Source organism: Bombina bombina, chromosome 10, assembly GCF_027579735.1.
Source record: "Bombina bombina isolate aBomBom1 chromosome 10, aBomBom1.pri, whole genome shotgun sequence".
In the NCBI taxonomy this organism is placed as follows: Eukaryota; Metazoa; Chordata; class Amphibia; order Anura; family Bombinatoridae; genus Bombina; species Bombina bombina.
In genome coordinates this window covers 136,419,600-136,434,898 of record NC_069508.1, presented here as the reverse complement: position 1 = coordinate 136,434,898, position 15,299 = coordinate 136,419,600, and the positions used below count along the sequence as shown (strand labels likewise).

At 37.5% G+C, this 15,299-nt stretch overlaps 1 protein-coding gene across 4 annotated transcripts in view; it reads right to left on the bottom strand.

Annotated features, from left to right (window-relative positions):
* The window catches only part of SLC44A5 (solute carrier family 44 member 5), a 373,508-nt gene that overhangs the window by 162,744 nt on the left and 195,465 nt on the right, over nt 1–15,299 (bottom strand). For all 4 annotated transcript variants that reach the window (XM_053693344.1, XM_053693345.1, XM_053693342.1 and 1 more), the window contains exons 3-4: nt 9,929–10,002; nt 6,107–6,191 (exon numbers count right to left, since the gene is read on the bottom strand). In XM_053693344.1, coding sequence (XP_053549319.1) covers nt 6,107–6,191; nt 9,929–10,002 — 159 coding nt within the window. The remainder of the gene's footprint in view (nt 1–6,106; nt 6,192–9,928; nt 10,003–15,299) is intronic.

The following is a 15,299-nucleotide window of genomic DNA, read 5'->3' as shown; positions in this document are numbered from 1 at the left end:
TTTATGATTCAGACAGATCAGACAATTTTAAACAACTTCCGTATGTACTTCTATTATCACATGCTTTTTGTTCTCTTGGTATCTTTTGTTGAAAAGCAGCGATATAACCTCAAGAGCGTGCATGTGTCTGGTGCACTATATGACAGCAATTTTGCAAGAATGTTAAACATTTACAAGAACACTAGATGGCAGCACTATTTCCTGCCATGTAGCGCTCCAGAGAACTACCTAGGTATCTCTTCAACAAAGAATATCATGGGAACGAAGCAAAAGTTGATAAAAAAAGTAAATTGGAAACTTTTCTAATATTGTATGCTCTGTCTGACTCACAAAATAAATTTTTGGGGGTTTCATGTCCCTTTAATGCTCTGGGGGGTCATGAATAGGGTAAATTTGGTGAGAGTAATCTGAGATGTAAGGGGGTAAAAAGATTGTTACTGCGCATGCACATTCTACTTATTTGTTCAATTGAACAATAAACATCATCACTGAATAGAAGAACATAAAAGCAATAGAATACGTAGAAGTATATTGCATGCTCCTTATGTAATTCTCTGTTGGTTTACACGCACGATCTGCCTTAACAGCGGTAGCAGAGAGGAGATACGGGGTGCGCACTGCGGTCAGTGAGGTGAGTGATACACTGACTAATGACCATGCGTATGCATATTTTGCCAACATTCAAATATTTAATTTGGGAAGTGGAGCTTTATTAATCTAAGGCCTTCTCAAATATCTGGACACCAACAGCAGACTGTGTTCTGGACTAGATAGTCTAGGCCAGGATTCTTCAATCTTTTTCCCCAAGACCCAATGCAATGATACCATATCCCTTCATGACCCTAATGTGTTTGGTTTGAAAATTTCTGAAGTAATATACAACAAGATAGCTGCAAAGTGACTAAAATCTGTACATACTTTATTCCTGATTGTGGTCAAACATGAAAGTGTTGTAAAACAGGGGCAAAACTACAGGGGGTGCAGAGGGTCGCAATTGCCACTGGGCAAGGGTGGGGGCCCAGCTTTAAAAAAAAATAAAACATTTTTTTAATGAAAAACGTTGACCTGCCACTGCCTGCACTGATATCATGTGAGTGTGACGTGATGCTTCACTAGTGTCTCTTAGTGTTTCTGTTTTACCCATTGGTGTTTATGTGTCTGTGTGTGTGTGTGTATGTATGTGACTGTGTGTGTATGTATGTATGTGACTGTGTGTGTGTATTTATGCATGTATGTGTGTGTGTGTGTGTGTATGTATGTGACTGTGTGTGTATTTATGCATGTATGTGTGTGTGTGTGTATGTATGTGACTGTGTGTATATTTATGCATGTATGTGTGTGTGCGTGTATGTATGTGACTGTGTGTGTATTTATGCATGTATGTGTGTGTGTGTGTGTATGTATGTGACTGTGTGTGTATTTATGCATGTATGTGTGTGTGTGTGTGTATGTATGTGACTGTGTGTGTATTTATGCATGTATGTGTGTGTGTGTGTGTGTGTATGTATGTGACTGTGTGTGTATTTATGCATGTATGTGTGTGTATGTATGTGACTGTGTGTGTATTTATGCATGTATGTGTGTGTGCGTGTATGTATGTGACTGTGTGTGTATTTATGCATGTATGTGTGTGTGTGTATGTATGTGACTGTGTGTGTATTTATGCATGTATGTGTGTGTGTATGTATGTGACTGTGTGTGTATTTATGCATGTGTGTGTGTGTGTGTGTATGTATGTGACTGTGTGTGTATTTATGCGTGTGTGTGTGTATGTATGTGACTGTGTGTGTATTTATGCATGTGTGTGTATGTATGTGACTGTGTGTGTATTTATGCATGTATGTGTGTGTGTGTGTGTATGTATGTGACTGTGTGTGTATTTATGCATGTATGTGTGTGTATGTATGCATGTATGTGTGTGTATGTTTGTATATATGTATGTGACTGTGTATGTATTTATGCATGTATGTGTGTATGTATGTATGTGACTGTGTGTGTATTTATGCATGTATGTGTGTGTATTTATGTATGTGACTGTGTGTGTATTTATGCATGTATGTGTGTGTGTATGTATGTGACTGTGTGTGTATTTATGCATGTGTGTGTGTATGTATGTGACTGTGTGTGTATTTATGCATGTGTGTGTGTGTGTGTATGTATGTATGTGAATGTGTGTGTATTTATGCATGTATGTGTGTGTATGTTTGTATGTGACTGTGTGTGTATTTATGCATGTATATGTGTGTGTGTGTGTGTGTATGTATGTATGTGAATGTGTGTATTTATGCATGTATGTGTGTGTGTGTGTGTATGGTTGGATGTATGTATGTATGCATGTGACTGTGTGTGTATTTATGCATGTATATGTGTGTATGTATGTATGTGACTGTGTGTGTATTTATGCATGTATGTGTGTGTGTATGTATGTGAATGTGTGTGTATTTATGCATGTATGTGTGTCTGTGTATGTATGTGAATGTGTGTGTATTTATGCATGTATGTGTGTGTATGTATGTATGTATGTGAATGTGTGTGTATTTATGCATGTATGTGTGTGTATGTTTGTATGTATGTATGTATGTATGTATGTATGTGACTGTGTGTGTATTTATGCATGTATGTGTGTTTGTATGTATGTGACTGTGTGTGTATTTATGCATGTATGTGTGTGTGTGTGTATGTATGTGACTGTGTGTGTATTTATGCATGTATGTGTGTGTGTATGTATGTGACTGTGTGTGTATTTATGCATGTATGTGTGTGTGTGTGTATGTATATGACTGTGTGTGTATTTATGCATGTATGTGTGTGTGTGTATGTATGTGACTGTGTGTGTATTTATGCATGTGTGTGTGTGTGTATGTATGCATGTATGTGACTGTGTGTATTTATGCATGTATGTGTGTGTGTGTATGTATGTATGTGACTGTGTGTGTATTTATGCATGTATGTGTGTGTGTGTGTGTATGTATGTATGTGAATGTGTGTGTATTTATGCATGTATGTGTGTGTATGTATGTGACTGTGTGTGTATTTATGCATGTGTGTGTGTGTGTGTGTTTGTATGTATGTGACTGTGTGTGTATTTATGCATGTATGTGTGTGTGTGTATGTATGTGACTGTGTGTGTATTTATGCATGTGTGTGTATGTATGTGACTGTGTGTGTATTTATGCATGTATGTGTGTGTGTGTGTATGTACGTGACTGTGTGTGTATTTATGCATGTATGTGTGTGTATGTATGCATGTATGTGTGTGTATGTTTGTATATATGTATGTGACTGTGTATGTATTTATGCATGTATGTGTGTATGTATGTATGTGACTGTGTGTGTATTTATGCATGTATGTGTGTGTATTTATGTATGTGAATGTGTGTGTATTTATGCATGTATGTGTGTGTGTATGTATGTATGTGACTGTGTGTGTATTTATGCATGTATGTGTGTGTGTATGTATGTATGTGACTGTGTGTGTATTTATGCATGTGTGTGTGTGTGTATGTATGTATGTGAATGTGTGTGTATTTATGCATGTATGTGTGTGTATGTTTGTATGTGACTGTGTGTGTATTTATGCATTTATATGTGTGTGTGTATGTATGTATGTGAATGTGTGTGTATTTATGCATGTATGTGTGTGTGTGTGTATGGTTGGATGTATGTATGTATGCATGTGACTGTGTGTGTATTTATGCATGTATATGTGTGTATGTATGTATGTGACTGTGTGTGTATTTATGCATGTATGTGTGTGTATGTATGTGAATGTGTGTGTATTTATGCATGTATGTGTGTCTGTGTATGTATGTGAATGTGTGTGTATTTATGCATGTATGTGTGTGTATGTATGTATGTATGTATGTATGTGAATGTGTGTGTATTTATGCATGTATGTGTGTGTGTATGTTTGTATGTATGTATGTATGTATGTGACTGTGTGTGTATTTATGCATGTATGTGTTTGTGTGTATGTATGTATGTGACTGTGTGTGTATGTATGCATGTATGTATGTATGTATGCATGTGACTGTGTGTATTTTTGCATGTATATATGTGTGTGTATGTTTGTGGAACCAGCAAATTACAGACCTTGTTACTACAGCATGGGGGGCAGGGGGTAAACAGTGTCACTATACAGTACCACTATATACAGTACTGGGGGGCTAGACTATGTCAAAGACTACTGTGGTCACTTTATAAAGTACTGGGGTGAGTAGGGTCAGGCCAGCCATCTCACCGGCAGATTACAGACTGTGTCACTAACTCACTATATACAATACTGGTGGGTTAAACAGTGTCACTATATACAGTAATAGGGGGTCAGACCATCTCACAGACTGTGGGCACAGGGTACCTCCTTTTGCAGACATGTAATCTGATTCACATTTTTTTCTGTGTTAAAAAAAAAATTATATGTATCAAATTCACTTTTTTGGGGGGGAGGGGGCCCTTCTTAGATTCCTGCACCTGGGCCCTGTGGTTTCTAGTTACGCCTCTGTTGTAAAAGCTAATAGCACACACATACAACACACACATTCTTACACAACACACACTCTCATACAAAACACACACTGTCAAACAACACAAACACACACCACACACTCTGAAACAATACAAAGATCACATACACTGATACAACACACACACCTAATATAACACAAACACACACACCACACTCTCATAAAACAAACACATACTCACATACAACACACACACCACACACACTTTCATATAATGCATCACAGACACTCTCATACAAACCACACACCACACATACTCTCATATAACAGACACCACACACTCCTACAACACACACTCTCATACAATACACACACACTTTCATATAATGCATCACAGACACTCTCATACAAAACATACACACCAAACATACTCTCATACAACACACACACTCTCATATAACAAACACCACACACTCATACAACCCACATACTCTCATACAATACACACACACACCACACATAGTCTCATACAACCCACACACTCTCATATAACAAACACCACACACTCATAGTCTCATATAACCCACACACTCTCATACAATACACACAAAATTAGAAAGTAACACTGTATAGAAAATTATTTATTTTTCAAGCCCCAAAATTACAATGTTTCGGACAAATGTCCTTAATCATGTATATTACAATACACACACACCACACATACTCTCATACAACACACACTCTCATATAACACACACTCATAAAAAAAACACATGCATGCTACACACCCTCTCATACAACACACACCTCACAACCACTCATACAACACACACACTCTCATACAATACACACACACCACACATACTCTCACACAACACACACACACTCATATAACACGCAACACACACTCTCATACAAAACACACACACTCTCATACAATACACGCAAGTCAAAACTCAGTAAACATGGTGTTGCGACCCAGTAATGGGTCCCAACCCGTGATTGTAAGAAACCTGTAGTGTGCAGTATGTGCAGGGTTATACATATCTGGGTCAGTGGTTTGGTCAGTCCCTGGATTCACTTTGACACTGGACATAAATACAGAAGGGAGTGACCACAGGATAGAGGTGTTAAAGATTCTCTCACAACTCTGCATATGAGAGAAGAGAGATTAAAATATTGTTTCAAGACACAAGGTCAAGCAGAAGCTAATTACATTTAAATGGAAATGTTACATACTGCCGCCTTCATACACACTGGGTAACGGAGACTATGGGGAAGATTTACCATAGGTCGAGTGGATCTGATTCGCTGTAGCAAATCATGTCCGCTTGCCCTTGCTAAATGCCGACAGCATACGCTGATGGCATTTAACATTGCACAAGCATTTCTTCAATGCCACCCCCTGCTCACTTGCGGCCAGGGGCTGTCAATCATCCCGATCGGATCGGGATGATTTCAGTCCACCACCTAAAGGATGGTGGAGGCGTTAAGAAAATTTAAGTTTTAATCAGCACTGGAATATGATTTAATTAAAAAAATTATGTATTAAAAAAAAAAATCTTTTTGGATGGTGCCACGAAAGCAATGCTTACTGTGCATCTAATATGATTCAGCTATAGTACATTTGCTTTATTACTCACTCATTAGCTGTACCCTTTTGCCCACAAAACTGCCCGTAGCTGTCTGTTGGGTACACAATTTTTCTTGGGTCGCCATGAATCCACGCTGCAAAGTAAAATAAAAAAACGGTTACATAAAAATAAAACTAGAGACAATTTATTTAACAGATACAAACATGTTCCTTTAGAAACAAAATACTGATAAAGCAGAAAAGACACAATGATACCTAGATTAATAAATATGTCAGCAAATTTTCCTGCAATTCATAATTGCTAAATTTTAAAGAAACAAAAAAAAAACAGGTACGCTTTGCAGCATTATAAACAAGTAAGCCGGATATTGCAGCACTCACCATGATCCCAAAACACTTTAAGGGATACCAAAACAATTTTTTTTTCTTTCATGATTCAGATACAGCATGCTTTTTTAAGCAACTTTCTAATTTTCTTCGTTCTGTTGTTATCTTTATTTGAAAAAGCAGGAATGTAAGCTTACGAGTCGGCCCATCTTTGGTTCAGCACCTGGGTACAGCTTGCTGATTGGTGGCTAAATGTAGACACCAATCAGCAAGCGCTATCCAGGTCTGAACCAAAAATGAGCCGGCTCTTAAGCTTAGATTCCTGCTTTTTCAAATAAAGATAACAAGAGAACAAATAAATTTTGATAAAAGAAGTAAATTAGAAAGTTGCTTAAAACTGCACGCTCTATCCGAATCATGAAAGAAAAAATGTGGGTACAGTATCCCTTTAACGTAAATTGTGCATCAATTTATCCAAAATTAAATGTATTATTCAATCTAATCAGTAAACAAAGGCAATTCACTGATGGAAATTCACCAAATTAGATTAATGTACTATTTTGCTGTGCAAATCTAAAGTGACTCAGATAAAAACAAATATGTGCACAAGCGGCACGTCATAACAGATTTTTACAATGTAGGACAGGCTCTCAGACTCATAGGTCAGGAGTCCAAATACTGAGACTGCCCCAAGAAAAACAGGACATATGACAAGTATGCTGGAATCTATGATTAATAAAAGGGCATGGACGTTATATTTGAACTGCAAAGTAATTAATTTCAAATTTGAATATATTTTTTCACTTATACAACTATTTGCAAAACTGCTTCTTATAAAAGTTATTACTGATAGCAGTAATAACTTTTACTGTGCACTTAACCATCAAGCAAGTATCGGTAGGTAGAGTACATGCAAATTTCCTTCTTGCGCCATTTTAGATTGCTAGTGACATCACACTTGCCAGCAGTGATCATTTTTAAAAGAAGGTTTTAGTCAGATCGATGTCCATTTCGCCAAACATTCCCCGGACGCTCTTTTAGGACAGGGAGGTGAGGTGAAATTGTGGGTGATAAGCCACATTTTTGCTTTGTTTTTTTGTAGATGGAGCTGTGAAAAGAGAGGTGGTCTGCAGATGGGACAGTAAGCCTTAATAAGGTGGTCTGCAGATGGGACAGTAAGCCTTAATATATTTCATGACCCATAACATAGATTTAGCAATACCCCACTGCAGAATTAGTTTTAGTAATATATTGATGAATCCACAGAATCCTCTAATCTTTCTGCTTGGCCGCACAATCTCCACAGATATTTTATTCTTATTAGACTGAAGCGTTTCCCCACCCCCCTGCTATTGAATTTTGTTTGTGAGCTGGTAGTGTGATTGGTGCACTTCTGATTGACCTATCAGTCTAAGAAAATAGCTACAGCTATATTATTAACAAAACAAGCACGGTGCGGTATTGTTAAAATGCAGTACTGGGGTAAGTTTATGTTATGGGTCATTCTTTATAAGGCTTACTGTCCCTTTAAAGGGACATGAAACCCATTGTTTTCCTTTCATGATTCAGATAGAGCATACAATTTTAAGTTCCAGTTTACTACTATTATCAATTTAGATTCATTCTCATGGTATCCTTTGTTGAAGGAGCAGCATTGCACTACAGGGAGCTAGCTGAATACATTGGTAAACCAATGACAAGAGGCATATACTGTATGTGCAGCCACCAATCAGCAGCTAGCTCCTAAGCCTACCTAGGTATGCTTTTCAACAAAGGATACCAAGAGAATGAAGACAAATAATAGAAATAAATTGGAAAACTGTTTAAAATGTATGCTCTGTCTGAATCATGAAGCAATACATTTGGGTTTCATGCCCCTTTAAGCTTTGACAGTGCAAATCATAGCTTCATTGTCTGATTCATGTTTGCACTTACACATGGAAGAGAACAGGTAGTCACTAACTGCTATAACAAGGTCATGGTTCTGATCTAGTTTAAATGGTACAGTAATCAAGGGATTATTATCAGAATAGGTTTATTTAGCAAAATTGTCAAGTTCAGTGTTACATCATTTTAAAGGGACAGTCTACACTAGATTTTTTATTGTTTTTAAAAATAGATAATCCCTTTATTACTCATTCGCCATTTTTGCATAACCAACACAGTTATATTAATATACTTTTTACCTCTGTGATTACCTAAACATCTTCTAACAGCCCCCTGATCACATGACTTTGTATTTATTATCTATTGGGTTGCATTTAGTACGGTGTTGTGCGCTAACTCTTAAATAACTCCCCGGGCGTGAACACAATGTTATTTATATGGCCCACATGAACTAACAGTCTCCTGTTGTGAAAAGCAAATACAAAAGCATGTGATTAAGAGGCTGTCTGTAGAGCCTTTAAAACCAGCAAAAATGTAGACGTTTAAAAGTTCTAAAGTATATTAATCTAGTAATGTTGGTTAAGCAGAGCTTGGGAATGGGTAGTAAAGGCATTATCTATCTTTTTAAACAATAACAATTTTAGTGTAGACTGTCCCTTTAAGTTTGCCCATGAACTGGGCCATAAATATTCCGTAACTGCAAAAACTGAATGGGTTAAGCAATAGCAAATTATCACAATTTTTCCAATATTGAATTTTCAAATGTGTCTGATTTATTTCAGAGTTGTTTTTTCAGTGATCACAATCCCAAATGGCTTCTGCCCAAATAAAGATCTTAGTCCTGGAGAGGGGTCTGGGAATTGTTGGGTGTTAGCATTAAATGCTCTCTTAATTAAAGAAACGTATTAGAAAAAGAAGCAAAAAAACCCTGCAGCTGACCTATTTTTTCCCACAAGGATTCTGATTGGCACGGAGATCATATCATAAGAACAAAATGACTTTAAAAATACAATTTTCAAATAAAATATTTTGACTTTAAAAAAAAAAAGAAAGTTAAACTTCATCAGTAGATATTGATTTACAAGGCGGCCTTGAAGTGATGATAAACTCTCCCCTATTTAAAAACAGATCCGGAATGCTAGTGATATTTTAGATGGCGTTAAATTCCTATACACATGCACTATAACTTACCTTTTTATATAGATATCAAATTCAAATTCCCTCTGCCCACTTCAAAAGTCAATTTTTCTGTGAGCTAACGGTTTGTATTGTTTTCCAATCATCACTCTAGCTACAACAAAAGTGCCATATGGGGAGAGTGCTGATTGGACAACAATTCAAACCGTTAGCTCACGGAAAAATTAACTTTCGAAGTGGGCGGCGGAGCATGGGGTATTTCAATTTGATATCTATATTTAAAAGTAAGTTATAGCGCATCTTCATTACAACTGATGATTCCGGATCTGTTTTTTAAAAGGGGAGAGTATACCATCACTTTCAATATACCATTGTGCATATTTTGTACAGCTATTATGCTTTGTATATTGCAACAAACAAAGAGGTCAATAACATATGATTTATTTACAAAATTCCCTACAGACTTTAATGGTGGATTTTGTAGAAAAATCCTTAGATCAACCAAAAAATAAGTACTTACCTACAATCCCTAGTGCAATGTAACCAAGGATCACTACCACAAAAATGACGCAGCACAGGACATCTGTACAGTGCCTAGCCACAAAAAACAAAACAAAGTTAAATAAGAATATTTATCTGAAATGAAATGCAGTTATTTATGTTAAGGCAACAATTCAAAAAACTACGTTCCTAATAATTAACCTTTTGTTGAAGATCACATTACAAGATGGTAAAAGTCTGACATTTACATTGTTGTTATTTCTGTCTTTACATTTCAAAAACCTGCAATTTCATAAGGGTGTGTAGACTTTTTATATCCACTGTACTTGTACATTGTTATGAGCTGTTTCTACTCCAGTAACACATTTTGATTGGCTTCTCCGCATAAGGCAAATGGTGAGTCCAGTTTGACTACTGAAAAAACAATTGCTGCAACCATGGGAGTAATGCAGTACATTTCATACTCATCTAGTATGTCAATATAAAAGGGAAAAGAAACCCAACATTTTTCTTTTGTGATTCAGACAGAGCATTTTTAAAGAGATTTCAATTTACTTGTATTATAAAATTTGCTTTGTTCCCATGGCATTGTTTGTTGAAGAGATACCTAGGTAGCTGTCTGAGCACTACATGGCAGGAAATAGTGCTGCAAACTGTAACCAATTATTCAGAATTAGAAGGAAAAAAAATTACTACATGTGCACAAAGCACCCCCCTCGGTTTCATGCCGTTTAAAATTTTCAAGCACAAAGCAGACACACTGGTGAAACGTAACAGGCATCTGCTGAAACTGCAACATTTCCGTACTGACTCAAGCATCATATGAGAGGTTCAAGTACCTCTTGGGAGCTACAGAGCACTGCTGGTCCCAAGCGGACACTGCTGCTGACCCAAACAGAAGCAAAAGTGACATAACCCAGCTACTGACTGAATGACAAGACAGTTTCTGCTCAGGACCAGCAGTGCTCTGCAGTTTTTAAACCGTACACGGTGACTAGGGTTAAAGGAACATAAAACCCTTGATTCAGATAGAGCATGCAATTTTAAATAACTTTCCAATTTATTTATATGAGATAATTTGTTTAATTCTCTTTGTATCCTTTTATGAAAAGTATACCTAGGTAGGCTCAGAAGCTGATTGGTGGCTGCGCATATAAGTCTCTTGTCATTGGCTTTCAGCTAGCTCCGCAGCAGTGCATTACTGCTCCTTCAACAACAGATACAAAGAGACAAAACAAATTGGATAATAGAAATAAATTGGAAAATGATTTAAAATTGCACACTCTGACTCATGAAAAATGTTGGGTTTCATGCCCCTTTAAAATGACATAACAATTGAGACATGTAATGTATCCACTATATTGGCCCTTTCATTATAGCTACCCTATATACTAGAATCCTAACACAGTACTGGGATTGAAAAAGAAAACAGATTACAAGTATTATAGCAGATAAAAAATAATATCTGTGCCTGCCACTTCGTTCTCTGTATTTACACAGAACATTAAATAATTCAGCCTTAGAGCAATGCTTATTGCTCAAGCTATGTAAACAAGATGTCTAAGGAGCTAAGGCAAATCTGATTATAGCCTTCAACTATCTGATGGGAGTTAACATAAAAAAACAGGCATCTTAAAGGACGTAAAACAACTTGTATTTGTAGAGGAAACCGATTTATTGAATGTACATTACATTAAGCAATTGCCCTTTGCACATATTTTAATATAGATACATATATTCCATATTGGCAACAAATAATCTAAATTTACAAATTTCTCTCTGGCTGGGAAAAAAAGAAAAAAATGTCATTAACCCCTTAACGACCGAGGACGTGCAGGGTACGTCCTCAGAAAAAAGGCAGTTAATGCCTGAGAACGTACCCTGCACGTCCTCGGTGTGGAAAGCAGCTGGAAGCGATCCTGCTCGCTTACAGCTGCTTTCCGGTTATTGCAGTGATGCCTCGATATGGAGGCATCCTGCAATAACCTTAAATGGCCATCCGGTGCAGAGAGAGCCACTCTGTGGCCCTCTCTGCACCGGACATCGGTGGCCGGTAACGTTGGTGGGTGGGAGCTGACTTGGGAGGCGGGTGGGCGGCCATCGATGGGCCGGGTAATGTAGAGGGGGGCGGGATCGGGGGCGGGGGCGATGGGGGGCGCGCACAGGCGCGCGTGCACGTCGGGCGGCGGGCGCGTGCACGGGGCGGGAGCGGGTGGGAACCGCTACACTACAGAAAAGACTGTGGTAAAAGTTTGTGTAAAGCTTTTTATTTTTAAAACAAACCCAGTCAAAGGTATCTAGGAGGGGGTGGGGGTTTGTTCTTTGGTGGGTAGGGGAGCTACACTACAGAAAATGGGGGATAATAATAATAATAAATAATAAAGCAACTATTTTTTTTTATAAACTGGGTACTGGCAGACAGCTGCCAGTACCCAAGATGGCGGCCATTAAGGCAGAGGGGGAGGGTTAGACAGCTGTTTGGTGGGGGATCAGCCAGGTTGGGGGCTAAGGGGGGCTCCTACACAGCAGCATATGTAAATATGCTTAAAAAAAAAACAACCAAAAAGCCTAAATATATATTTTATTTTAGTACTGGCAGAGTTGCTGCCAGTACTTAAGATGGCGGGGACAATTGTGGGGTGGGGGAGGGAAGGGAGCTGTTTGGGAGGGATCAGGGGGTCTGATGTGTCAGGTGGGAGGCTGATCTCTACACTAAAGCTAAAATTAACCCTGCAAGCTCCCTACAAACTTCCTAATTAACCCCTTCACTGCTAGCTATAATACACGTGTGATGCGCAGCGGCATTTAGCGGCCTTCTAAGTACCAAAAAGCAACGCCAAAGCCATATATGTCTGCTATTTCTGAACAAAGGGGATCCCAGAGAAGCATTTACAACAATTTGTGCCATAATTGCACAAGCTGTTTGTAAATGATTTCAGTGAGAAACCTAAAATTGTGAAAAATTTAACTTTTTTTTTAATTTGATCGCAATTGGCGGTGAAATGGTGGCATGAAATATACCAAAATGGGCCTAGATCATTACTTGGGGTTGTCTACTACACTACACTAAAGCTAAAATTACCCCAAAAAGCTCCCTACATGCTCCCTAATTAACCCCTTTACTGCTGGGCATAATACCCGTGTGGTGCACAGTGGCATTTAGCATCCTTCTAATTACCAAAAAGCAACACCAAAGCCATATATGTCTGCTATTTCTGAACAAAGGGGATCCCAAAGAAAAATTTACAATCATTTATGCCATAATTGCACAAGCTGTTTGTAAATAATTTCAGTGAGAAACCAAAAGTTTGTGAAAAAATTTGTGAAAAAGTGAACGATTTTTTGTATTTGATCGCATTTGGCGGTGAAATGGTGGCATGAAATATACCAAAATTGGCCTAGATCAATACTTTGGGATGTTTACTAAAAAAAAATATATACATGTCAATAGATATTCAGGGATTCCTGAAAGATATTAGTGTTCTAATGTAACTAGCGCTAATCTTGAAAAAAAAATGGTTTGGAAATAGCAAAGTGCTACTTGTATTTATGGCCCTATAACTTACAAAAAAAGCAAAGAACGTGTAAACATTGGGTATTTCTAAACTCAGGACAAAATTTAGAAACTATTTAGCATGGGTGTTTTTTGGTGGTTGCAGATGTATAACAGATTTTGGGGGTCAAAGTTAGAAAAAGTGTGTTTTTTTCCATTTTTTTCTCATATTTTATAATTTTTTTTAAAGTAAATTATAAGATATGATGAAAATAATGGTATCTTTGGAAAGTCCATTTAATGGCGAGAAAAACGGTATATAATATATGTGGGTACAGTAAATGAGTAAGAGGAAAATTACAGCTAAACACAAACACCGCAAAAATGTAAAAATAGCCTTGGTCCCAAACGGACAGAAAATGGAAAAGTGCTGTGGTCATTAAGGGGTTAAACTGGCAACATTTCCCTTGGACCCAAAATCAAATTGCCCAAGAAAAGAGGACATATGTCAAGGTGCTGTTAGCATCAGGACAAAAACAGACTGTTCTGATTTGAAAGTTAAAGTGATTGTTAAATTTAAGGAATTAAATCCCAGTATCTAAAAATACTCGGAAAAACAGGGGCACTTTAATTCATTAAACTTTACAAAAACACACTTTATTTATTTTTTAATTCTTACCATTTCGTTACAGTAAACAGACCACTGATTCTCCGCCCACATCTCCTGTATTTTGCAGATCGATGACAAATCCAGCTTCCTCTAATCGTTGCGTGCCCCCATTGGCGTCCAGCTCATGGGGCATACAACAATCGTCATCGATATGCTAAATTCAGAAGGAGATGTGATGATAAATGCGGGCTGCCCGCTAAATGCGATGCCAGGTGGACAGAGGCGAAGATGTACGTCCATGTCCGCTAGAGTTTGTTAAATCTGGCCCGATATGGAGGCAGTTTTGCAACGTTATCCATTAGTATGAGCACTAGATGGCAGCTCTAGATACGTGTACGCTGCCTATCTAGATATCGCTTTAACAAACAATAACATGAGTACGAAAGAAAATTTGATAAAAAAAGATAATTGGAAACTTTTTAAAATTGTATTCTCTATCTGAATCATGAAAGAAAAAATTTGGATTTCATGACCCTTTAAGTGTGGATGACGCAAGTGCCGTCACGCATGTGCATAATGACTTCACCAAACAGCAGAAACCCAGAAGTTACATAGGGTTTAAGGGAGCTGGACGGGATTAAGTATTTAAACACCTCAGTCTCAGCTCTCTTAAAGGGACAGTCAACCATAGAATTGTTATTGTTTTAAAAGATAGATAATCCCTTTATTACTCATTCCCCAGTTTTGCATAACCAACACAGTTATATTAATGTACTTTTTACCTTTGTGATTACCTTGTATCTAGGAACCTTCTTCCAGCCCCCTGATCACATGACTGTGACTGTTTATTATCTATTGTCTTAAATTTAGCATTGTGTTGTGCTAGATCTTAAATAACTCCCTGTGCCTGAACACAGTGTTATCTATATGGCCCATGTGTACTTTCTGTCTCTTTGTGTTGAAAAGAGATTTAAAGAGCATGTGATAAGAGGCAGCCCTCAAAGGCTTAGAAATTAGCATATGAGCCTACCTATGTTTAGTTTAAACTAAGAATACCAAGAGAAAAAAGCAAATTTGATGATAAAAGTAAATTGGAAAGTCAATTAAAAGTCCTTTCTGAATAATGAAAGTTTAATTTATACTTGACTGTCCCTTTAAGTCAGAGAAACCCCCAAGCCCCATTGTTTGGAAGGCAATCCATCTGCTCTTTCTTACACCTAAGCAGTTTTTAAAGTAAAAGCATGATTTAAAAAAAAAGAAAGAAAAATACACAGTTTCATACATAGG